The 17,851-nt window shown below is 40.6% G+C and overlaps 1 protein-coding gene across 3 annotated transcripts in view; it reads left to right on the top strand.

Moving 5' to 3' along the window:
- Window positions 1–17,851, top strand: part of PTPRB (protein tyrosine phosphatase, receptor type B) — a 66,009-nt gene that overhangs the window by 35,648 nt on the left and 12,510 nt on the right. For all 3 annotated transcript variants that reach the window (XM_015282939.4, XM_040669493.2, XM_040669512.2), the window contains 19 exons: window positions 853–1,116; window positions 2,081–2,344; window positions 3,300–3,563; window positions 4,297–4,560; window positions 5,327–5,596; window positions 6,178–6,441; window positions 7,315–7,578; window positions 8,035–8,316; window positions 9,465–9,743; window positions 10,664–10,813; window positions 11,812–12,055; window positions 13,204–13,310; window positions 13,857–13,956; window positions 14,580–14,663; window positions 14,780–14,797; window positions 14,899–14,980; window positions 15,438–15,528; window positions 16,799–16,875; window positions 17,694–17,828. In XM_015282939.4, the coding sequence (XP_015138425.1) occupies window positions 853–1,116; window positions 2,081–2,344; window positions 3,300–3,563; window positions 4,297–4,560; window positions 5,327–5,596; window positions 6,178–6,441; window positions 7,315–7,578; window positions 8,035–8,316; window positions 9,465–9,743; window positions 10,664–10,813; window positions 11,812–12,055; window positions 13,204–13,310; window positions 13,857–13,956; window positions 14,580–14,663; window positions 14,780–14,797; window positions 14,899–14,980; window positions 15,438–15,528; window positions 16,799–16,875; window positions 17,694–17,828 (3,503 nt within the window). The remainder of the gene's footprint in view (window positions 1–852; window positions 1,117–2,080; window positions 2,345–3,299; window positions 3,564–4,296; window positions 4,561–5,326; window positions 5,597–6,177; window positions 6,442–7,314; window positions 7,579–8,034; window positions 8,317–9,464; window positions 9,744–10,663; window positions 10,814–11,811; window positions 12,056–13,203; window positions 13,311–13,856; window positions 13,957–14,579; window positions 14,664–14,779; window positions 14,798–14,898; window positions 14,981–15,437; window positions 15,529–16,798; window positions 16,876–17,693; window positions 17,829–17,851) is intronic.

Raw genomic sequence — 17,851 nt, 5'->3', positions numbered from 1 at the left:
ATACTTACTGTTTATGAGGCCCTGCTATGCAGCATGGGATAGATTTTACTATTGCATCAAATTATATAAGCTTAATTACCTGTGAAATGTAGTGGCAGTTCTTTGGATAATGAATGGACTGACAAGTTGACAATGCAGTGCAATTTCACCCTTTATGTGAAGCTGGCAAAGGCAGGGCATTTTGCAGTTTGTTCCAGCGTTCTCCTTGAAGACAACTATTTTCAAGTAGAAAGAAAAATAAAAACCATTGTAGAAGAGTAACACTAAAAGACTTTCAAATATATATACATATATTGTGAAATCTAATAATTTTGACTACGATAACTGACAACCAGCTCCTCTACTGAGGTAAGTCAGTTCAGTATATCAGAGTCCACTGAAGATAGAGCAGTTACTTATGGTGTAAGCCTGCCTCTGTAATAACTCTTGATAGTTTTGTACCTGAAACTGATGAAAGTTCTGGCCGCGTGGAACCTTTGATCTCACCTTGCTTGCTTGAAAAACAAATTGCATTCATATTTTGTCCACTAGGCGTCAGAGAACTCACTGTAAATGAAACACATTCATGCTTCAAACAAGCATCAGTAGTTACTGCTGCTAGTGATGAATGGCACTTTCAGAGGTTATCTCATCTTGTGAAATTTTAGAAGTGTTGGGATGGTGCCACCAAAGACTCCCCTCAGTGTTCAAAAGAGCAGATGACTGCTGGTGAGTGGGAATCAGTGCAGAGCTCCCTAGTCCTCAGATTCCCAGGTGGCTTATTTTACAAGGTTGTGTTCCAGGCATCCTCAGCAATAAGAATCGACTAATTAAAGCTCCTCTGTTTTGTTTTCTTTCCTTTTTGTTGCACAGTTCCTTCCAGTGTGACCGGAGTAACAGTAAATAACTCAGGTCGCAGTGACTACCTCAGTGTTTCTTGGCTGCCAGCTTCTGGAGATGTAGACAGTTACTTGGTAACACTGTCTCATGATGACCAGATTATTCAGACTCTCACCATTTCCAAGTCTCTCAGTGAGTGCTCTTTCAGCAGCCTTACACCTGGGACACTTTATAATGTGATGATAACCACAAAGAGTGGGAAGTATGAAAATCATTCCTTCAGTCGAGAACGAACAGGTAAGTAGAGCCTTTGAGTAAATCCTGTCACCACAACTTTGGATAGCCCTTATTAGTAATACATGAATACCTGTCCAAACTGTGATGTATGATTAGGGGCTGGAGAATCAAACCATAAAATTACAACTTTACTGACTGTCTTATTCTTATGTCCCTATTGCTGCTTTATGTCATACAGAATGACATTAGTGTGAATAGAAGTTGAGTGTCAGTTCTAGTGAATGACCAGAAATCATGTATCTGTTAAGTCTCAAGTGCATTTTCTTGCTCTTAAGCCCTCTACGTGACTCTTGAAATATATCCTGCAGAGCATCTCCCAGATAAGTTATGCGGATGCTGAAAGCAAGGAATAGGAGATAACTACTGAAATGTTAGTAAGGTGTCACATAAATGAGTGACATCCATGTTACTTCCATGTTGTTTTTGATTATGCAATGCTCAGAATAGAGAAATGTCAGACAAGGGTGGCCATAATTATGGAAAACTTTTCAAAACTTCCTCAAAGATTAAGACTGGGACTTTACACTTTGTAAACCAGTAGAATAAAGAAAGCATGGTAAGAAGTGTTAAGATCACAAAGACTATTAAGTTAGTGCAGTAAGTGCTATTTTAGCTTTCTCACAACATAAGTGAAAATCCAAGGGACAGCCATATAAATGAGGAGAAGCAAATTCCATGTCGATGTGTGGAACTCTCTGCTATAAGCAAAACTGACACAGTTGTTCACAAAGACTGAAAATTGGAAAAGCAGACCATTGACATATAATGTGAACCAGACTGGAAACTGTCCAGTTACGGTCTTAGAAGGTTAGAGTATTGCTTAAATCCGTGCTGTGGGCATTGTGCAACGTCCTCAGAAACGTCTGGTAATTACCACAAATATAATCCACTACAGCAACTCCTTTTACTTAAAGACGTGACTACTTTCTGAATCTTTAATTTTGTTGGTTTTTTTTTCTTTCAGTTCCTTCAGGTGTTCAAGGACTTACTGTCAGCAATTCAGCCAGAAGTGACTACTTGAAGGTGTCTTGGCTACATGCCTCTGGATCTTTTGATAGTTATGAAGTGATCATCAAGAACAACAATGATTTCATCCAAACAAAAAGTGTCCCAAAGGATGAAAATGAATGTGTATTCACTAATCTGGTTCCAGGGAGGCAGTACAGTGTCACAGTCAGCACAAGGAGTGGGAAATATGAAACCAGTGAGAGGGTCTTTGGCAGAACAAGTAAGTAAATACCCCAGAAGTATCCTGAGATGCTTAAGAAATTTCTTTTATTTACCATACCTTGTTCTTAAATTTTTCATATGATTTTAACATAGGAGGAATCTTGAATGTGACTCTTTGAATTTGTGTCATTCTAAAGATGGAAAGAAGTATTGAGTTTATGACTGATTTTTAAGTTAGAGACATGTGAAAAGTGAAAAAAAAAAGAGCTCTGCGCTGTGTACTCAGAAAGCTGTATCTTGAAACATGGAAAACTGAAAAACAGAGTTGTGCAGATTTCCACATCAGCTTAGGACTTATGCTTGAGCTACGTCAGGATGCACAAGACATGGATTTTTCTTGTCATGGTAGTGTAAGAGGAAAAAGGTACACCTTACTCTTCCCAAGTTACCCCATGAACTGGAGTTGTTGGATAGTGTGGGACACGAGTGGTAAGGTGGCTGGTTGTGAGCCAGTAAGTATCTGGGTGCAACCTGACTGTCTTGACCTAGTGATACAAGTAAGCTAATGAGCCGTGCTAAGACACCAAGTTTATTAACACAGACGCAGTGCTGGGCAAGAATAACTGACCTGCATCTGGCAGAAGGCAGGAACTGCACAGCGTGGTGCTGCATCAACAGCTTGCCTTAGATCTCCACTATCTCAGGGCTCATTGCACCAGGTTTGCTGTACATAAAGATGCTTCTCAAATTCTGTTGGCAGTGCAAACACTGTGCCAGCTCCATTATTTGAGAGTTTGTTTTAAAGAGGATAGACTGCGGGCTCCCTTTTCTGAAAGGGAACCTTTCTGTGCTGTATATGGTGCAAACCAGAAGCAACAAGCCTTTGAACTAAGTGCAATCTATTGCTTTTCCTAAGGAACTGAATGAAAAGTTTTAGCTCAGGAATATGACCTCTGAGCTGTTATCTATTTTTTGTTATGACGTTTTAAGAAGTTTTCTTTTCACCTCTTCAGTGCCGGAGTCAGTGAAGGGACTGACTCTTAGTAACAGAAGCACAGAAGATCTGCGGGTAACTTGGTCAAAGGCTGAGGGTGATGTTGATAAATATGAGATTCAGCTCCTCTACAATGATATGAAGATCTTCCCACCCATTTTCCTTGGGAACACCATCGAGGAGTGTTGGTTCACAGCTCTGACTCCAGGACGTCTATACAAAATTGTTGTCTTGACAATCAGTGGAGATGCACAACGTGCTACTTTCATAGAAGGCCTGACAAGTAAGATGTGGTATTTAGAACTTATGGGGACTTTTCTAGCAGAAAAATGATGCACAGAAAATTAAGGCTGAACCGTGATCTTATTTGAGCTCCTGTAACACGTCATGAACCTGGGAGATCTCACTGAAAACCACAATAGTACATCAGCTAACTTGATCTGCCCTTAATAAACAAGTGTCACAGTCACCAATATTTGATTGTTGGCAGATAATCTGATTTACTGTGTAGTAATGGTATTGAAATGTCTGTGTTAGGGTTTCTGTTATTCTCGTGCACATCAGTGGTTTGCTTAGTATCTCTAGCTAAATCAATTAAGCTATTTTACACCTCTGTTTACCTACCTGCAACAAGTAGGTGAGATTTTAACTGCAAAATGGCTAAATGTACATAGAGGGCTTTGATTTTCCGGGATGTCTGTGAAGTATCATTGTAAAAAGAGGGAGCTTATCCATATAAAGGAATGTTAAAACTTTTTTTTTTCTTTTTAACCTACTTACGTTTTCTTTACTATTGCTGTAAACACATGGAGTTGCTTTTCTGCAACATCAGAGTCCTACACAACTATCTTCAGCTTTACTTGTGTTTACCTGTGAGTGCAATTACTTGTACTCATAAATGCTCTTTGTACTCTGAAGTGTTTATTGTAGCCATAAAAAAAATAGGACTCAAAAACTCGAATGAACCAGGAACTTGCTGAGCAGGTGTCTCTGTGTTCTTTTTTATTTATTTTCAGTTCCAAGTGCAGTGAGAAACATTAATGTTTCACCTAATGGTATGACAGACAGCCTGAAAGTGAGCTGGACACCTGGAGGTGGAGATGTTGATTCCTACACAGTGACTATATTTCAGCAAAACCATCAGCTTGATTCCAGGAGTGTCTCCAAAGATGTCTCTGAGCATACATTTCATGATTTGGAAGCTGGGGAACAGTACCGGGTGGTGGTGCAATCCAACAGTGGTGCCTTACACAACAGCTTAGCAGCTTTTGGGAGAACGAGTAAGTTTCTTTTGAGACAAGGAGCAAATAGTATTATATTGTCATGGAAGCTACCTGGGTGTGACTCCATTAATGCCATTGAGAACTGTTACATGAATAGCTTTACCTGGGTAAATGTGTGTGGGATTCAGATTCACAGCCCAAGTGTGTCTTTGTATGAAGATAGAAATTTCATCTCTACCTGGTCAAACGCCTGTATCCATCCAGTACATGCATCTGCAAGACTCACTGCAAATACTGTGTGCCAGCTGTGGTCAAGATTGCTAAGGCCATATGGTGCCCCAAAATACTGCTTGTCAGGGCACAAAAGCAGTGGAACAATTTGTTTTAAATCCACCTTCTCTGTTATGTACCAAAATGTTTGCTGTGGCCTTAACTTCTGTGCAGCGCTGGCTAGTTCACCTTTCCTATTTTGTGCCACTATTTTGAATCTATTTACCACTTCTTTGTTTTTCAGTTCTTCTTCATATATCTTTCTTGTCCATTTTGGCTAGTCAGTTTTTGGTCATGCTCCATCTCCCTCTTTTCATGGTTATTTAAGTGTATATTTTACTCTTTGTGCCCACCTCAGATATCCATGATGCTCTGTAGCTGTATCTATGTCTAAGAATTATTTACTTATGCAAATACGTGCACAGACACCCATCTCTTTTCTCGTGAATGAACATGCAAATTTATAAAGATAGTCTCTATTAATTACTCAGAATTGTGTACTTCATGGTCCATATTTCATCTGGTAACGTTCACCTTTAATTGTTGCTTCTAGTTCCCGCCTCTGTCCAGGAATTATTAGCTGATCATGCTTACAGCAGTCATTCCTTGTTAGTAAGCTGGCAGAAAGCTCCTGGTGTAGCTGAAAGATACGACATTCTGCTCTTGAATGAGCAAGGAGTCCTTCTGAGCAACAAATCAGAGCCAGCTACTGCCAAACAGCACAAATTTGAAGATTTGTTACCTGGCAAGAAGTACAAAATACATATTTTGACAGTCAGCGGTGGACTCTTCAGTAAACGAGCAGAAACTGTTGGGCGAACAGGTAATTATAATATCTCAGTTTATTTATTGTTCCTTCAGTATGGTATCATTAAATACATGAATCATCTTTGTATCTTGAGACTGAAAATCTTTTGGTAAGAGCAACTCCAGCTGCTTATGCACCATTTTTCCTGTTATATGCTTCATATGTGTATCTGAAATTTGTTTGCATAATAAGGTGGCCATAGTTTCATTGTCAGAATACTGTTCCAGTGAAGTACCTCCCTCAGTCTGTCCATTATGGAATGACCCGAATTCTTGATTGTTACAAGGTTTCTCATTCACAGTCTCAGGGCTCTGAGATTTTTATTCTAGTAAAGCTTCTTGTAGAAATTAAAGGGCAGTTCTGTGTGAGCACAGGCCAGAGAACAGACCAAGTGGGAATTCCAGACATTGTATTGGAGAAGCTCAGCAGCACCTCATAAATGCTCTTCCCTCCTTTCTGAAAGTTACTGTTGACATTACTTGGCTACTTGTGGCTTTACTGAAATGTATTAAAGCTATGAGCTGTTCCTATATTAAAGGTTCAGCTTAGTGGGTAGACACCTTGATACCTACTGTGGCATTTATCCTTCTTGTCAGTTCCAGCAGCTGTCACAAATCTGAAGGTCACAAAGAATACCACTGACCAGTTGTCCTTCAGCTGGACCACCTCACAAGGGGAGCTTGATTCGTATGACATCTTCCTGTACAACCCAGACAAGTCCCTTCATGACAGGATTTCAGGAGAGCAGCACCTTCAGCAGTGTTCATTCCAGAACTTGCGGCAGGGCAGGATGTATCGAATGGTGATTGTTACCCACAGTGGAGACCTCACTAATGAGTCATCTGTCTTTGGGAGAACAGGTAAGGACATCTAAGAAAATCTGTCTCCAGTGCGGTGCTCATGAGGGCAGCCACTGAGCTAGTCTGAGGGTGATTCTCATGCTAGATTAGGGCAACTGTTAGAAGTATCAATATTTCCTTGCATATGAAAGGCATTAGGCAGATAAGAGGAAAAATTCTAAGCAGTGTGTTTACAAAAGGAAAAATGTAGCAGAAAAGTTTATTATTTGCACTGTACAATAGTCACCGGGTACTGAGGTCAGGAGACGGGTATCGCAATGTGTGATGTGTAAGCTTTAAAACATCTGTCTTCCACCCAAAAATTAACACTGGTCTGTAAGTGAAAAAGGCAAAAAGGCAAGGAAAGTAGGATTAGTAGAGTAGACAGTCTACCAGTGAAATAAAACTTGTTTCACATGGGAAGTTCTGGCTGCAGCTCCACATTTGCTCAGTCACACGTGGGAAGCAGTTTCCTAAGCAGCTCTAGCAGACCTGACTTCTGTGAAACATTTCTTTATCCTCTGAGCCACTGTATAGTAACATCTGTGTACCACTGCTTCTGAACAGCAGCAGACCTTCTTCAGCTGCCTCAGAATCGGATGTTTCCAGATACTGACTAGGAGAACGCTGCTTAACATTTGCAAAACCATCTGTTATGAACATTTCCACCCCTTTGGGGGACAGTGGAAGATCCAAATAAGAAAGCAAACTGTTGAGATGTACTTCTGAAGCTTCCTAGGGTTTTGGCCCACTGTGATGTCTGTCTAGATTGCTACATGGCTGCCATTACATGAAACCATTATATCTGTATCTAAGGATAAGGTCTGTTTTACCTTGTTGCTTCTCCTCCACAAGGATGATCTCTATAAAGTAATATCCACCCCCTTTTTTCAGCACCAGCTCCAGTTGTTGGTCTCAAGGCGTCCAACAGAAACATGACAGACAGTCTGTGGTTCACCTGGAATCCAGCAGCAGGAGATGTTGACTTTTATGAGTTCAATCTTTACAACCCAAATGGGACACAGAAAGAGTCATTGCAAGGGAAAGACCTGAAAGAGTGGTATTTCCAGGGGCTTGTTCCTGGCAGAAAGTACACTCTGGTTGTGGTGACTCACAGTGGTGACCTCATCAATACAGCAAATGCTGAAGGAAGAACAGGTAAGACCCAAAAACTCTGAAATTTTTGATTAGTCATATCTGTCAGAATTCATGTCATTTCACAACTATGCAACAGCCATTTTCTGAGGAAGGATTTGTCACTGAAGATCTAAAAGATAGAGGATATCCGAGAGGGAATTAAACCAACTGAGTGTGATTTTGTTCAGCACTGTTTTTCACAGAATCACAATAGATGGTTTATGTTGGAAGGGATCCCTGGTGGTCCAACCATCTTGCTCAAACATTGCCACCAGTTATTTCTTTCAAAGACTTTGGAAGATGTGATGGTTCTGGAAGTAACCACCATCAGAACAGTGCAGTAACTGTCTGTATACTCAGGACAACATCAACCATTTTGTGATGCGTGAAGAAAATAATAGATGTTTCATGTTCTTTGTCTTGTGTAAAAGTTTGGTAAGAATCTGTCTCTATTTTTTTTTTTTTATTCTTGTGTAGCACCCAGCCCTCCTAACACTGTTTCGTTTACTGATGTTGCAAACACTTCTCTATCAATCACGTGGCTGGGTCCTCCAGACTGGACAGACTATGATGATTTTGAGTTGCAGTGGCTCCCAAAGGATCCCCTCACAGTATTCAATCCCTACAGCAGCAGCAAATCAAAAGTACGCATCATCTATGGCCTGCGACCTGGAAGGCTCTATAAGTTCAGTGTCAGAACGGTCAGTGGTGACAGCTGGAAGACATACAGTCAGTCACAGTCTGAAAGTGTGAGAACCAGTAAGTAATTATATCCATTGCACCCTAACACTCAGCTGGAGAAGTTGCAAAGCTGTTAAATCTTACTAGTTCCTTTCACAGTCAGTAATTTCCATTAATAAATTCATGAGTGACTGGCGATGAATTCTGCTGAACTCTAAAATAAGCCCTTGCTGTGTGCAAGGTCAAGTGTTTAAAGATTGAAAACAGGCATACATTTGCAAACGTCACATACAGAGTGGAGCTGTTTGGTTGCAGAGTCTGAATCAGTCAGTTTCAGGGATAAAATAAGGCTGCATAACCAAATTTCCCTGATACTAGGGACAGTAGAACATTGAAATCATCAGTTTCTGAACAATCAGAGTGAGAAGATGAACGGAACCCTGCTGTACTAGATTTAAAACTGAAAGCACAGTGTTTCATTGTTCTGCATTTCTGGCAGTCAGTGCTTGTGGATCTTCATCAACTCTAGCTGTCTTCAGAAGCCTCAGCAGTAGACTCATTTGTAGAAGTGACCTAGAATTGTAAAATAACAGCCTTGGAAACTTTCATGTCACATGGGGTCACATCACACCAATGTTTACTAAGCTAATAGCTCTTTAGCCTATATTCATTATAGTAATTAAAAATGACAACATAGTTTTCACCCATCTGAAGGTGAAATCCCATTTTTGCTACATGTTGTGTTCCATGATATTCCAGTATTACGTGGACAAAGCATACTTCTCTGGTATGCTTTAGTAATAAGGACGCACCGCATCCTATCCAGCAAACCAGATCGGTCATAAAATAATAGTATCGGTACTGACCGATACTGTTAATCAGGTGTAACCTCCAAATAAATTGCAACACAGTATTAGAAATCCATTGCTTTGCAGTGTTTCTCTTAATAATGAAAACAGACAGAATTACTTGCTGAATTTTTAATTACTGAAGCTTCATAAATCTGCTGAGGCCAATGTCACTAGCTCCAATTTCAGATGGCTGAAATGAGTTAGGCTGCCTTGCCTAATAATCAGGAAGCGCACATTTGTGGGAGAGAGGAATTCTGGCTCCTGCTCTGATTATGTGGTTGATGTTGAATCTAGGGATGCTACCTAAGACATGGGGTGAGTGTTTGATGTCTGTTCCTTTTCTCACTGATTTTAAATTTCTCCACATATCTATAGGACCAGACAAGATTCAAAGTCTTCATTGTCGGCCCCAGACTTCTACTGCCATTGCGTGTTCCTGGACACCTCCTGATTCTGACTTTGATGGATATAGTGTTGAGTGCAAAAAACTGGACACTCGGGAAGTGGAATTTTCTAAAAGGATAGAAAAAGACAGAACTCTGCTCAATATAATGACCCTTGTTCCCCACAAGCGCTACCTCGTGTCCATCAAGGTGCATTCTGCAGACATGACAAGTGAAGTAGTTGAAGACAGCACCATCACAATGATCGACCGTAAGTGGAATGCAGAATTGCTGTGAAAGGAGGCAGTGAGCAGCGATAAGCCACTGCTTGTGTTGGTTAGAAGTTGAACTCCACAATGGCCAGAGCATGGAACTCTTAGTTAGACGTCTTAGATCTACCCCAAGGAAACACATCTCTTCCTAAACATTACAGCCTGGCTTTATAGAATTAAGAGGCTTAACTAAGCATCATAAAAACATGTGAATTTTGGGTTCTTTTTCCTGTCTGAAACCTTTTGAAGTTCAGCCACCTGCTTATGTGTTTGAAGTGTTTTTTTCTGTACGTGCAATCAAATTGCAGTGGAACAGATTTTTAAATGATTCCACAATGTAGATCTTTAAAATCCTTGCTACTTTGCTTTGCAGTTTAGTTCTACTGTGCCACTATTTAAGGTATAGCTTTCTGTCATACAAAGAACACTTCCTGAAGAAATTCTGCAATCAGTCTGCAAAATGGTATTCTGTAGTTAAATGCTGTGTCTGACTCAGTGCTGTTCATTTGGAAAGGGAAACAGAAATTTAGATGCTTAAAATAGGTAACTTCCTGTAGTGAGTGGGCTAACTGGCTTCCATATACCTGGTTTAAACTTGTGTCATCTGTAGCAGCTACAAATTCTGATTTCATGGATTTAGCAAGACTTTAATGCATTTCAAGTGGGTTTCTGCAGGAATTCCTACCGAGGAGCTGCCACTGTTATTATGGTTGACTCACCATTGGCTTGTTTCGTCCTTAGGCAGTTTCCCTGTGGGAGGTGAAGACATTTTCTTGACTGCAAAAGAATAGAATCAGAAACTTGGGTCCAGTCATCTGAACTTTATTAAAAATTGCATTTCCTTTGCTAGGTATGGCTCACAGCAAATACATAGATAATACTTTTCCTTGTTCTTTTCTTTTTTTGTTTCATTTTTCAGGTCCCCCTCAGCCACCTCCAGACATACGAGTAAACAAAAAAGAGGTGCTGATCACCAAATCCTCCATTAACTTTACTTTTAACTGCAGCTGGTTTAGTGATACTAATGGAGCTGTGAAGTACTTCACTGTGGTTGTCAGGGAGGCTGATGGTAAGTACCATTTAATACCATTCTCTCTACAGCCTATATGATTTATATGCACCCCCATCGCTACACAGCAAAGTAATTTCTTACATAGTTGCTGAGTTTCACTGAAAGTTTCGGACTCTGTAGCCTGGGATTTTAAGCATTCAGTCTTCCTCTCAGAGGGTTAGTAGCAACTGCAGAACCTAGCCAGAAGTGGTAGTCAGGTTCTGTACTCTAGGAAATGCTCTCATATAAGATCAGAAAGTTTCCACAGCAGAAAACTTACGTTGGAAGACAGATGCCGTTGAGAGTGAACATAGAATAAACTGCCTTGCTGTGCACAGATCTCAAAAAGTAGTTTAGTTGTAAGGGGGAACACTAAGACAACTCTTGGAGAAGCCAGGTAAGCCATGCAGAGAAGGAAAAAGTAGCATGATCCAGGTGGAGTTTGTTTACTGAAGAATATGACTTTACATACAGAACAGAGCAGAAATTGTCCTTGCAGTATGTATGTAAGCCTCCTATTCTGTAGTTTACCTATATGTGACAATTCAAATGGATATCTCAACAGTTAATACTGGTTTTAGAAGCAGTTTCATGTATCAGTACGCTGGTATTTTATGATTCTTGATAAAGTTTCTTTAGATCTCTGTCCATCAGCCCTTAGGTTAAAAAAAAAAAAGAGGAAATATTTCCACTGTCTACTTTGTCATGCTTGAGCAGTTCATAGAGCTCTTGAAGAAAGGGACCAGTCACTGCCAGGCTTTTGACTACTCAAGTCTTCTACGTGCTATTGCAAGTTTTCTTTCAGCACACTCCTGTCATTTCCTATGTATTTTTTCCTCTGCATACTGTAGACCACTCTTGTCAATTTGTAGGATTTTTTTTTACTTGATTTTCCTCCAGGAAAGTCTCAAAAGTTGGATAATAAGGATTTGGTCCATCAGCACTCTGAGTCTCTAATATTGCATTGTGTTAATGGCTGTGATATGTAAACCTCTCTTTCTCTGCATGCAATGTAGGTAGTGAAGGACCAAAGCCTGATGAGCAACACCCGTTACCTTCCTACCTGGAGTACAAACACAATGACTCCATACGCATCTACCAGACAAATTATTTCGCCAGTAGATGTGCTGAAAACCCTGACAGTGACTATAAAAGCTTTGACATTAAGCTTGGAGGAGAAATGGAAAATCTGGGAGGAAAGTGTGATCCGGATCAGCAAAAATTCTGCGATGGACCCCTGAAGCCTCGGACTGCTTATAGGTGAGATTTATGTTGGCAATTGTGCTCTGTCACATTAGTAGGCATAGTGTTGAGTGACTGATAACACTTGAGCTTCTGAAGATTAATAACTGGGTCATATAATGTTCCTTCTGTTTCACATCATAATTTATAAAAGCTTTATCTATGCCCCATTCCACAGATAGAAACCATTCTTTCCTTAGCATGGGAATGATACCATTAATTACACGTAGTATGTTTGTTTATTTCCTTCTGGTTAAGACCTTTCCTATAGTTAGTAAATCTCTCTTTAGAAACACTAAGTCATCTAAGTCAAAAGATTACATAACAAGAAAAGGCAAGAACACTGCACTGAGTTTATTTGTCACTTTTGTCACTCACGCAAGTCCTTTGGGACAAGGTAGAAAACTGTGCAGGTTGTTCTAATCCATGGTACAGTCCAGAGGCTCCAGAGCTAAGACTGGGTTAGCTGTAGGATATAGAAGAGCACTACTGCCAAGACCAGGCTTAGCAGTTGAACAGGCTGCGAAACCAAATGTGAACTCCAGTGCAGCTCAGTCACACCCTTCTTGCAGGCAAACACTCTGCCAAGAGATCTGAAAGATGCTTACCAGTCAGTGACATGAACAGAAGGCACATGCCAGGCAGTGCACATCATGCCTCTCAGCTTCTTCACAGTCATTAACACATTGCTGTGGATCCCCTACCACTCTGTTCTCATTGGGGCACATTTCTCAAAAATTCAGTTTGGGAAATGCTGACATTACCAGGACAACCAACAGGATTGTAACATTTCTCCATTAACACAGCCCAGCTACATGAAGGGAAAGCATCTCTACTCTGAGAAGTATTTCTGAATCCTCTCACCACTGCAGCTCCTGCTGACCCTGTCTCCAGATGCTGTCAGGCTGTGTGTGCCAGCAGCAAAAGCTCCATTCCTGACTTCAGAGGGTACTTCCATCTGTGATAGCTGGGTTGGAATTTACATCACCCACCTGTGGTACTTATCTAAGGCACCTGTTTTAAGAGCAGTCTGTTGTCACTATAAATTTCTTAGTTATCTCTAAGAGACAAGTCATTTCTTATCTGAATCTCTTATTTATCCATGGTTGACTCTGAACATCTGATAAACTTAACTAGTAGCTGTAAACTGTACTGGGTTTTTTTAGGATCAGCATACGGGCTTTTACCCAGCTCTTCAGTGAAGACCCAAAGGAACTTCCTCAACCGCTCTTTGCAGACACCTTCTTCTCCTTACCAATCACTACAGAGGCAGGTTAGTTTCAAGCTTGCTTTTCAGTCATTATAGCAAGTGATTATGTATTGCAACTCAAAACACTCTGGTGTCCAGAACTGTTTGCAAGGAGTGGAACAAAGCCACTTGTTTTTGTCATGCAGTGTCCTAAAGTCTACTTTGAAATAATGTGGAAGCCATGGCTTATCTGTGGTGATTATTTGCCATGGATAAGCCATGAATTTGAAAATTAAAAGGTCTGCTTGATGGAGCTGCTGACAGCAGAGGAAAGGGTGAATGCTCAGTGATGCTGTCATCAAGAAAGCTTCGAAGTACAAGATAACCAAATTCCTATATGATGGGGCTGTGCTTTATTTTACTGTGGTTGGGAGTGAAAAGTTTTGCATAACATTTAGAAAAAATTAGGACAGAAAACCAAGGCCTAGTTTGGTTGTTTAGACACTTTGAATTTCCTTTAATTTAACCGTTTCCTCCAGCTAATAGTAACATATTCTCTGGGCATTGGTGATTCTTTGATTCTTCATTTCTTTTCTTCAAGACATAATAAATGCACTGTTTTGTTTCTAGAGCCTCTCTTTGGAGTTATTGAAGGTGTGAGTGCTGGTTTGTTTCTGATCGTGATGTTAGTGGCTGTTACTGCTTTATTTGTCTGCAGACAGAAAGTTAGGTAAGTAGAGTCCTTTTATCAGCCTCTTTTATGAGATCAGGTCAAACTATTTTGATATAAGAAATGCACTGAACTATTAAAGAGGTAATATCTGTACACACTAACTATGGAACGAATGACTTAAATATCAAAGAGGTGAATATATTCTTGATAGGAGATTCAAATTTCCACTGATGTTAGTAAGAATTATTTCATAAAGGATCCCTGCAACTTCTTGTTTTCAGTAGGAGTCTGAATTTTTCTGGAAAAAAAAAAAAATCAGCTGACCATACAAACTCAGTATCTTTTGTAGAAAATGAAATGTTTCAAATTATTTTCATAACCATTTTATATGGGAAGTTCTTGAAACTGTTCATTTAGACTTTGTTATTTCAGTTCAAAGCTTCTGAAGTGTGACACTACCTCAGTGTCCATAACGTTAGTTCAAACTTTTCAGTTTTCTGTTGATTATAGTTGTGTATTTCACAGCTAAAAGCAGTGTCACACGATCAGAGCCACAAATCAAAACAGACTTGTAAAAATTCCTTTCTTCCATCTCACTACTTCAAGTCATACTGTTGGCAGCTGTTAGTGTTGCACTGTAACGGTAAATAGAAGTGAAAATGTCTTATTTTTTGTTCCAGCAATGGCCACGAGAGACCCACAGCAAGGCTGAGCATTCGCAGGGACAAACCACTGGCAGTCCATCTGAACTTGGGGCAAAAAGGGTAACATCATCAGTTTTGTTTCTAAGAGCAATATTTTAACATGGCATCATGGGTGAGGGGCCCAATTTTGTCAGTCACTGATAAAGTGTTTCTTTTTCTTTTAATATTATTTCTAGGAACCGGAAAACTTCCAGGTAAAACAAAAATAATGCTTAAAAAAGCTTAAAAAAGATAGCTGAATGAATTGTGGCTGTGATTCATCGTGTGATTTTCTTCCTCCTGTTGAATATTTCAGTCCGATCAAAGTCAGTCATTTTGAAGCACACTTCACCAAACTCCAAGCAGACTCCAACTACCTCCTGTCCAAGGAATATGAGGTGGGAACCAAATCTAGACAAAGGACCTTACTTTTTGAAGGAATGAGCTGGTTGAATCAATGAGTTCCTGCATTTGAAAGATCTATTTTTGTTTGTCACACACAAACCAAAATAAGTTTGAGAGTTTCACCTGTATTACAAGTGGAGTTCCAGCTCTTCATTTGGCACAGCATCTTCTGGTTGGCAATCTCTACCTGCTACCTACCTGCCTGAGGTCAGGAGCATTCATTTGTGTGCCACCTCTATGTGGCAAATCATGGAGAACACCTGTCAGCCATGTGCTTGCCTTATGCCATTATGATTAGCTATTTAATTTCATTTAAAAAAACAAACAAACAAAAGAAAACCCAGTCTTCCCCTATCCATGGCCTCCAGGAGCTGATAAGTACCTTGTCCCCCTGTGTTGTCACATCGTTTAATTATTTTCAACTGACATTTTACTTCTAATTTTTTGCAGGACTTAAAAGATGTGGGTCGAAACCAGACATGTGACATAGCACTTCTGCCAGAGAACAGAGGGAAAAATCGATACAATAATATATTGCCTTGTGAGTTTTAGTTTTGGTTGTGTAATATTACATTACACCAACTACTTTTCACTTTTTTCAGCGAGCCTAGTGAAAAAGAGAGTGCGGCCAATCCTTTCTCTCATTTCTGTCAGAGTTGAAATGCCTCTGCCAGCTTAGGTCTTGGTGCTTAGAGGCATGTGACATTTGGCCCCAGATGGCCATTCCATTTTGCACTAGAGATGTAGTGGCTAGTGCTCAGTCTGGAGAGAAAAAGCTCAAGCTATTAAAAGCATTCAGTCACAGCTAATAACAAGGATAGAGGAAATAACACTGAAGTTGTATACATAGGGAGTATCATCCCTTCAATGCTGACAGCCTTGTTGACTGTTTCTTCTTCGGAGGTCAGCAAATCTGCCACACAGTGTAGAGCTAGTGTGATTCTGGCTTGTGGGACACATACGTGAGGTTAGCTCTGTTCTTTTGGTGCAGGATCTGTTACTGAAAGTTGCCCCCTTTAATCTCCTGTCCAGCAGTTTTGGAGGTAACAGATTCTGTGCATGGAGGAGGAGCATAGTGCTCGGCTGCTGGGCGTGTTGTGCACTTAGTGCACAGCCTCACAGCACCTCATGTGTTCTGACTGCCACACTGGGCTGGAGGCTGTGCCTCTGATCCAGGTTCCCTGCTCAAAGACATGCCACATTCCTGCTGACTGTAGCTTCCGTATCACATGCCCATTCACCCATATTCTTACTTCTTCACGTGGCCTGTGATGTATAAGAAGCAACACCTGGCTGAGATACAGCACGGCATCATCTCACAAATGGGCAGCCTGGTGGGTTAGGCACTCTGTACTTCTCTAGCAGTGGAGATGCCACTGCTTCCAGGGAAGACAGTTGGCCTGCTCACATGGGGTTATTCTGGGAGCTGTGCAGGCTGCTCTAGCACATCTGCTCTTTCAAGGGCAGTGCCCTTGGGCACTTTTCTCCAAAACAGCATACTGCAGTCAGGTAAAAGAAGGATGCTTTTGTGGCTTTTTCATTGCCGTAACAAATCCTGTGCTAGTTAGCGGGGGAATTTTTGGATATTGCCTGCTTGATTCTCACTTGTCCACCTCAGTCTCTGGAGTACTCCAGAGCCCTCCCAAATGAAAGAGGCAGTACAGATATAAACAGTTATTCCTCTAAATTAGCCATCCATATAAAATCTCTAGTAATCTCACCAGTCCTTTCACAAATGCACTTCTATAAATGGGAGAGGGACTGAAAATCAAAACCCAGCCATAAGCATCTTGTAATCACTTTCTTCCTAGATGATACATCAAGAGTGAAGCTTTCCAATGTGGATGATGACCCTTGCTCAGACTACATTAATGCAAGCTATATACCAGTAAGTGACTCAAGGATGTTATTTTACAGTCCTTCCTTAGTGGTTATTTGTCCTTCATCTAAAACCGAATATGCAGCTAGAGGCTTAATGCCACCCTTTCCCCTTCATTTATTCATTTTAGCTGGAAGTCTGAGAACTTATTCTGTGGGTGTGCTAAAAGGCTCTGTCTGACTGCCACTAAGTTAGCTTTGAGTGATTCAGCCAGCACTCAAGGACATTTTCTTAGATTCCTATAGTTATGTAAGATAGCAGGTCTAATTGGCCAAGGACACATTTTCAAAGGTCACTGATTTTATACACTGTCCACAACAACTGTAGCTATCACTGCAGGTGGCATCCTCAGTGTGAAACCGCAGCTCATCCTGACAGTGCTGGCACTTTGTCAGATAGTGAAACTGGCCGAGATTACAATAATGTCATTTATTAGAGAGTTGATTGATAATAGCAGTAGCTATAACAATATAAATTTCAAGCCAGAACTCAGCTAATTTATTAAAAGCATCAGAAATGAAACAAAAACTTCTACTAGTTCCAAAATTGCTTGACTCTATGCTGGACACAGTATAGCAATGCGAAGCTTTGACTGTCACAAAAGGAATAGTATCTACTTGTATACACTTTTGCAGTCTCTTCCTTCTCTCTGCTTCCACCAGCCTTCTGCTTTGAGGTCCAAGGCAATAAGTCAGCTCTCAAAGCTGTTGTCTCAGCAAGGGCATCGTTGCTGTAGAGCCCTGGCTGTAACCCTGTAGCTTGTTCTGTTGCTAGAAGATCTTTTTTTCTGCCTTTATGGAAACTAATGAAGTTTTCTTTTCTTGCAGGGCAATAATTTCCGCAGGGAATACATAGCAACTCAGGGCCCTTTGCCTGGCACTAAAGATGAGTTCTGGAAGATGGCATGGGAACAAAATGTGCACAATATTGTCATGGTAACCCAGTGTGTTGAGAAGGGCCGGGTGAGCAGTGACTTTTCTTTATC

Source organism: Gallus gallus, chromosome 1, assembly GCF_016699485.2.
Source record: "Gallus gallus isolate bGalGal1 chromosome 1, bGalGal1.mat.broiler.GRCg7b, whole genome shotgun sequence".
NCBI classification, from domain to species: Eukaryota; Metazoa; Chordata; class Aves; order Galliformes; family Phasianidae; genus Gallus; species Gallus gallus.
Note: the sequence above shows the minus strand (reverse complement) of the source record. Positions and strands in the feature narration are given on the sequence as shown.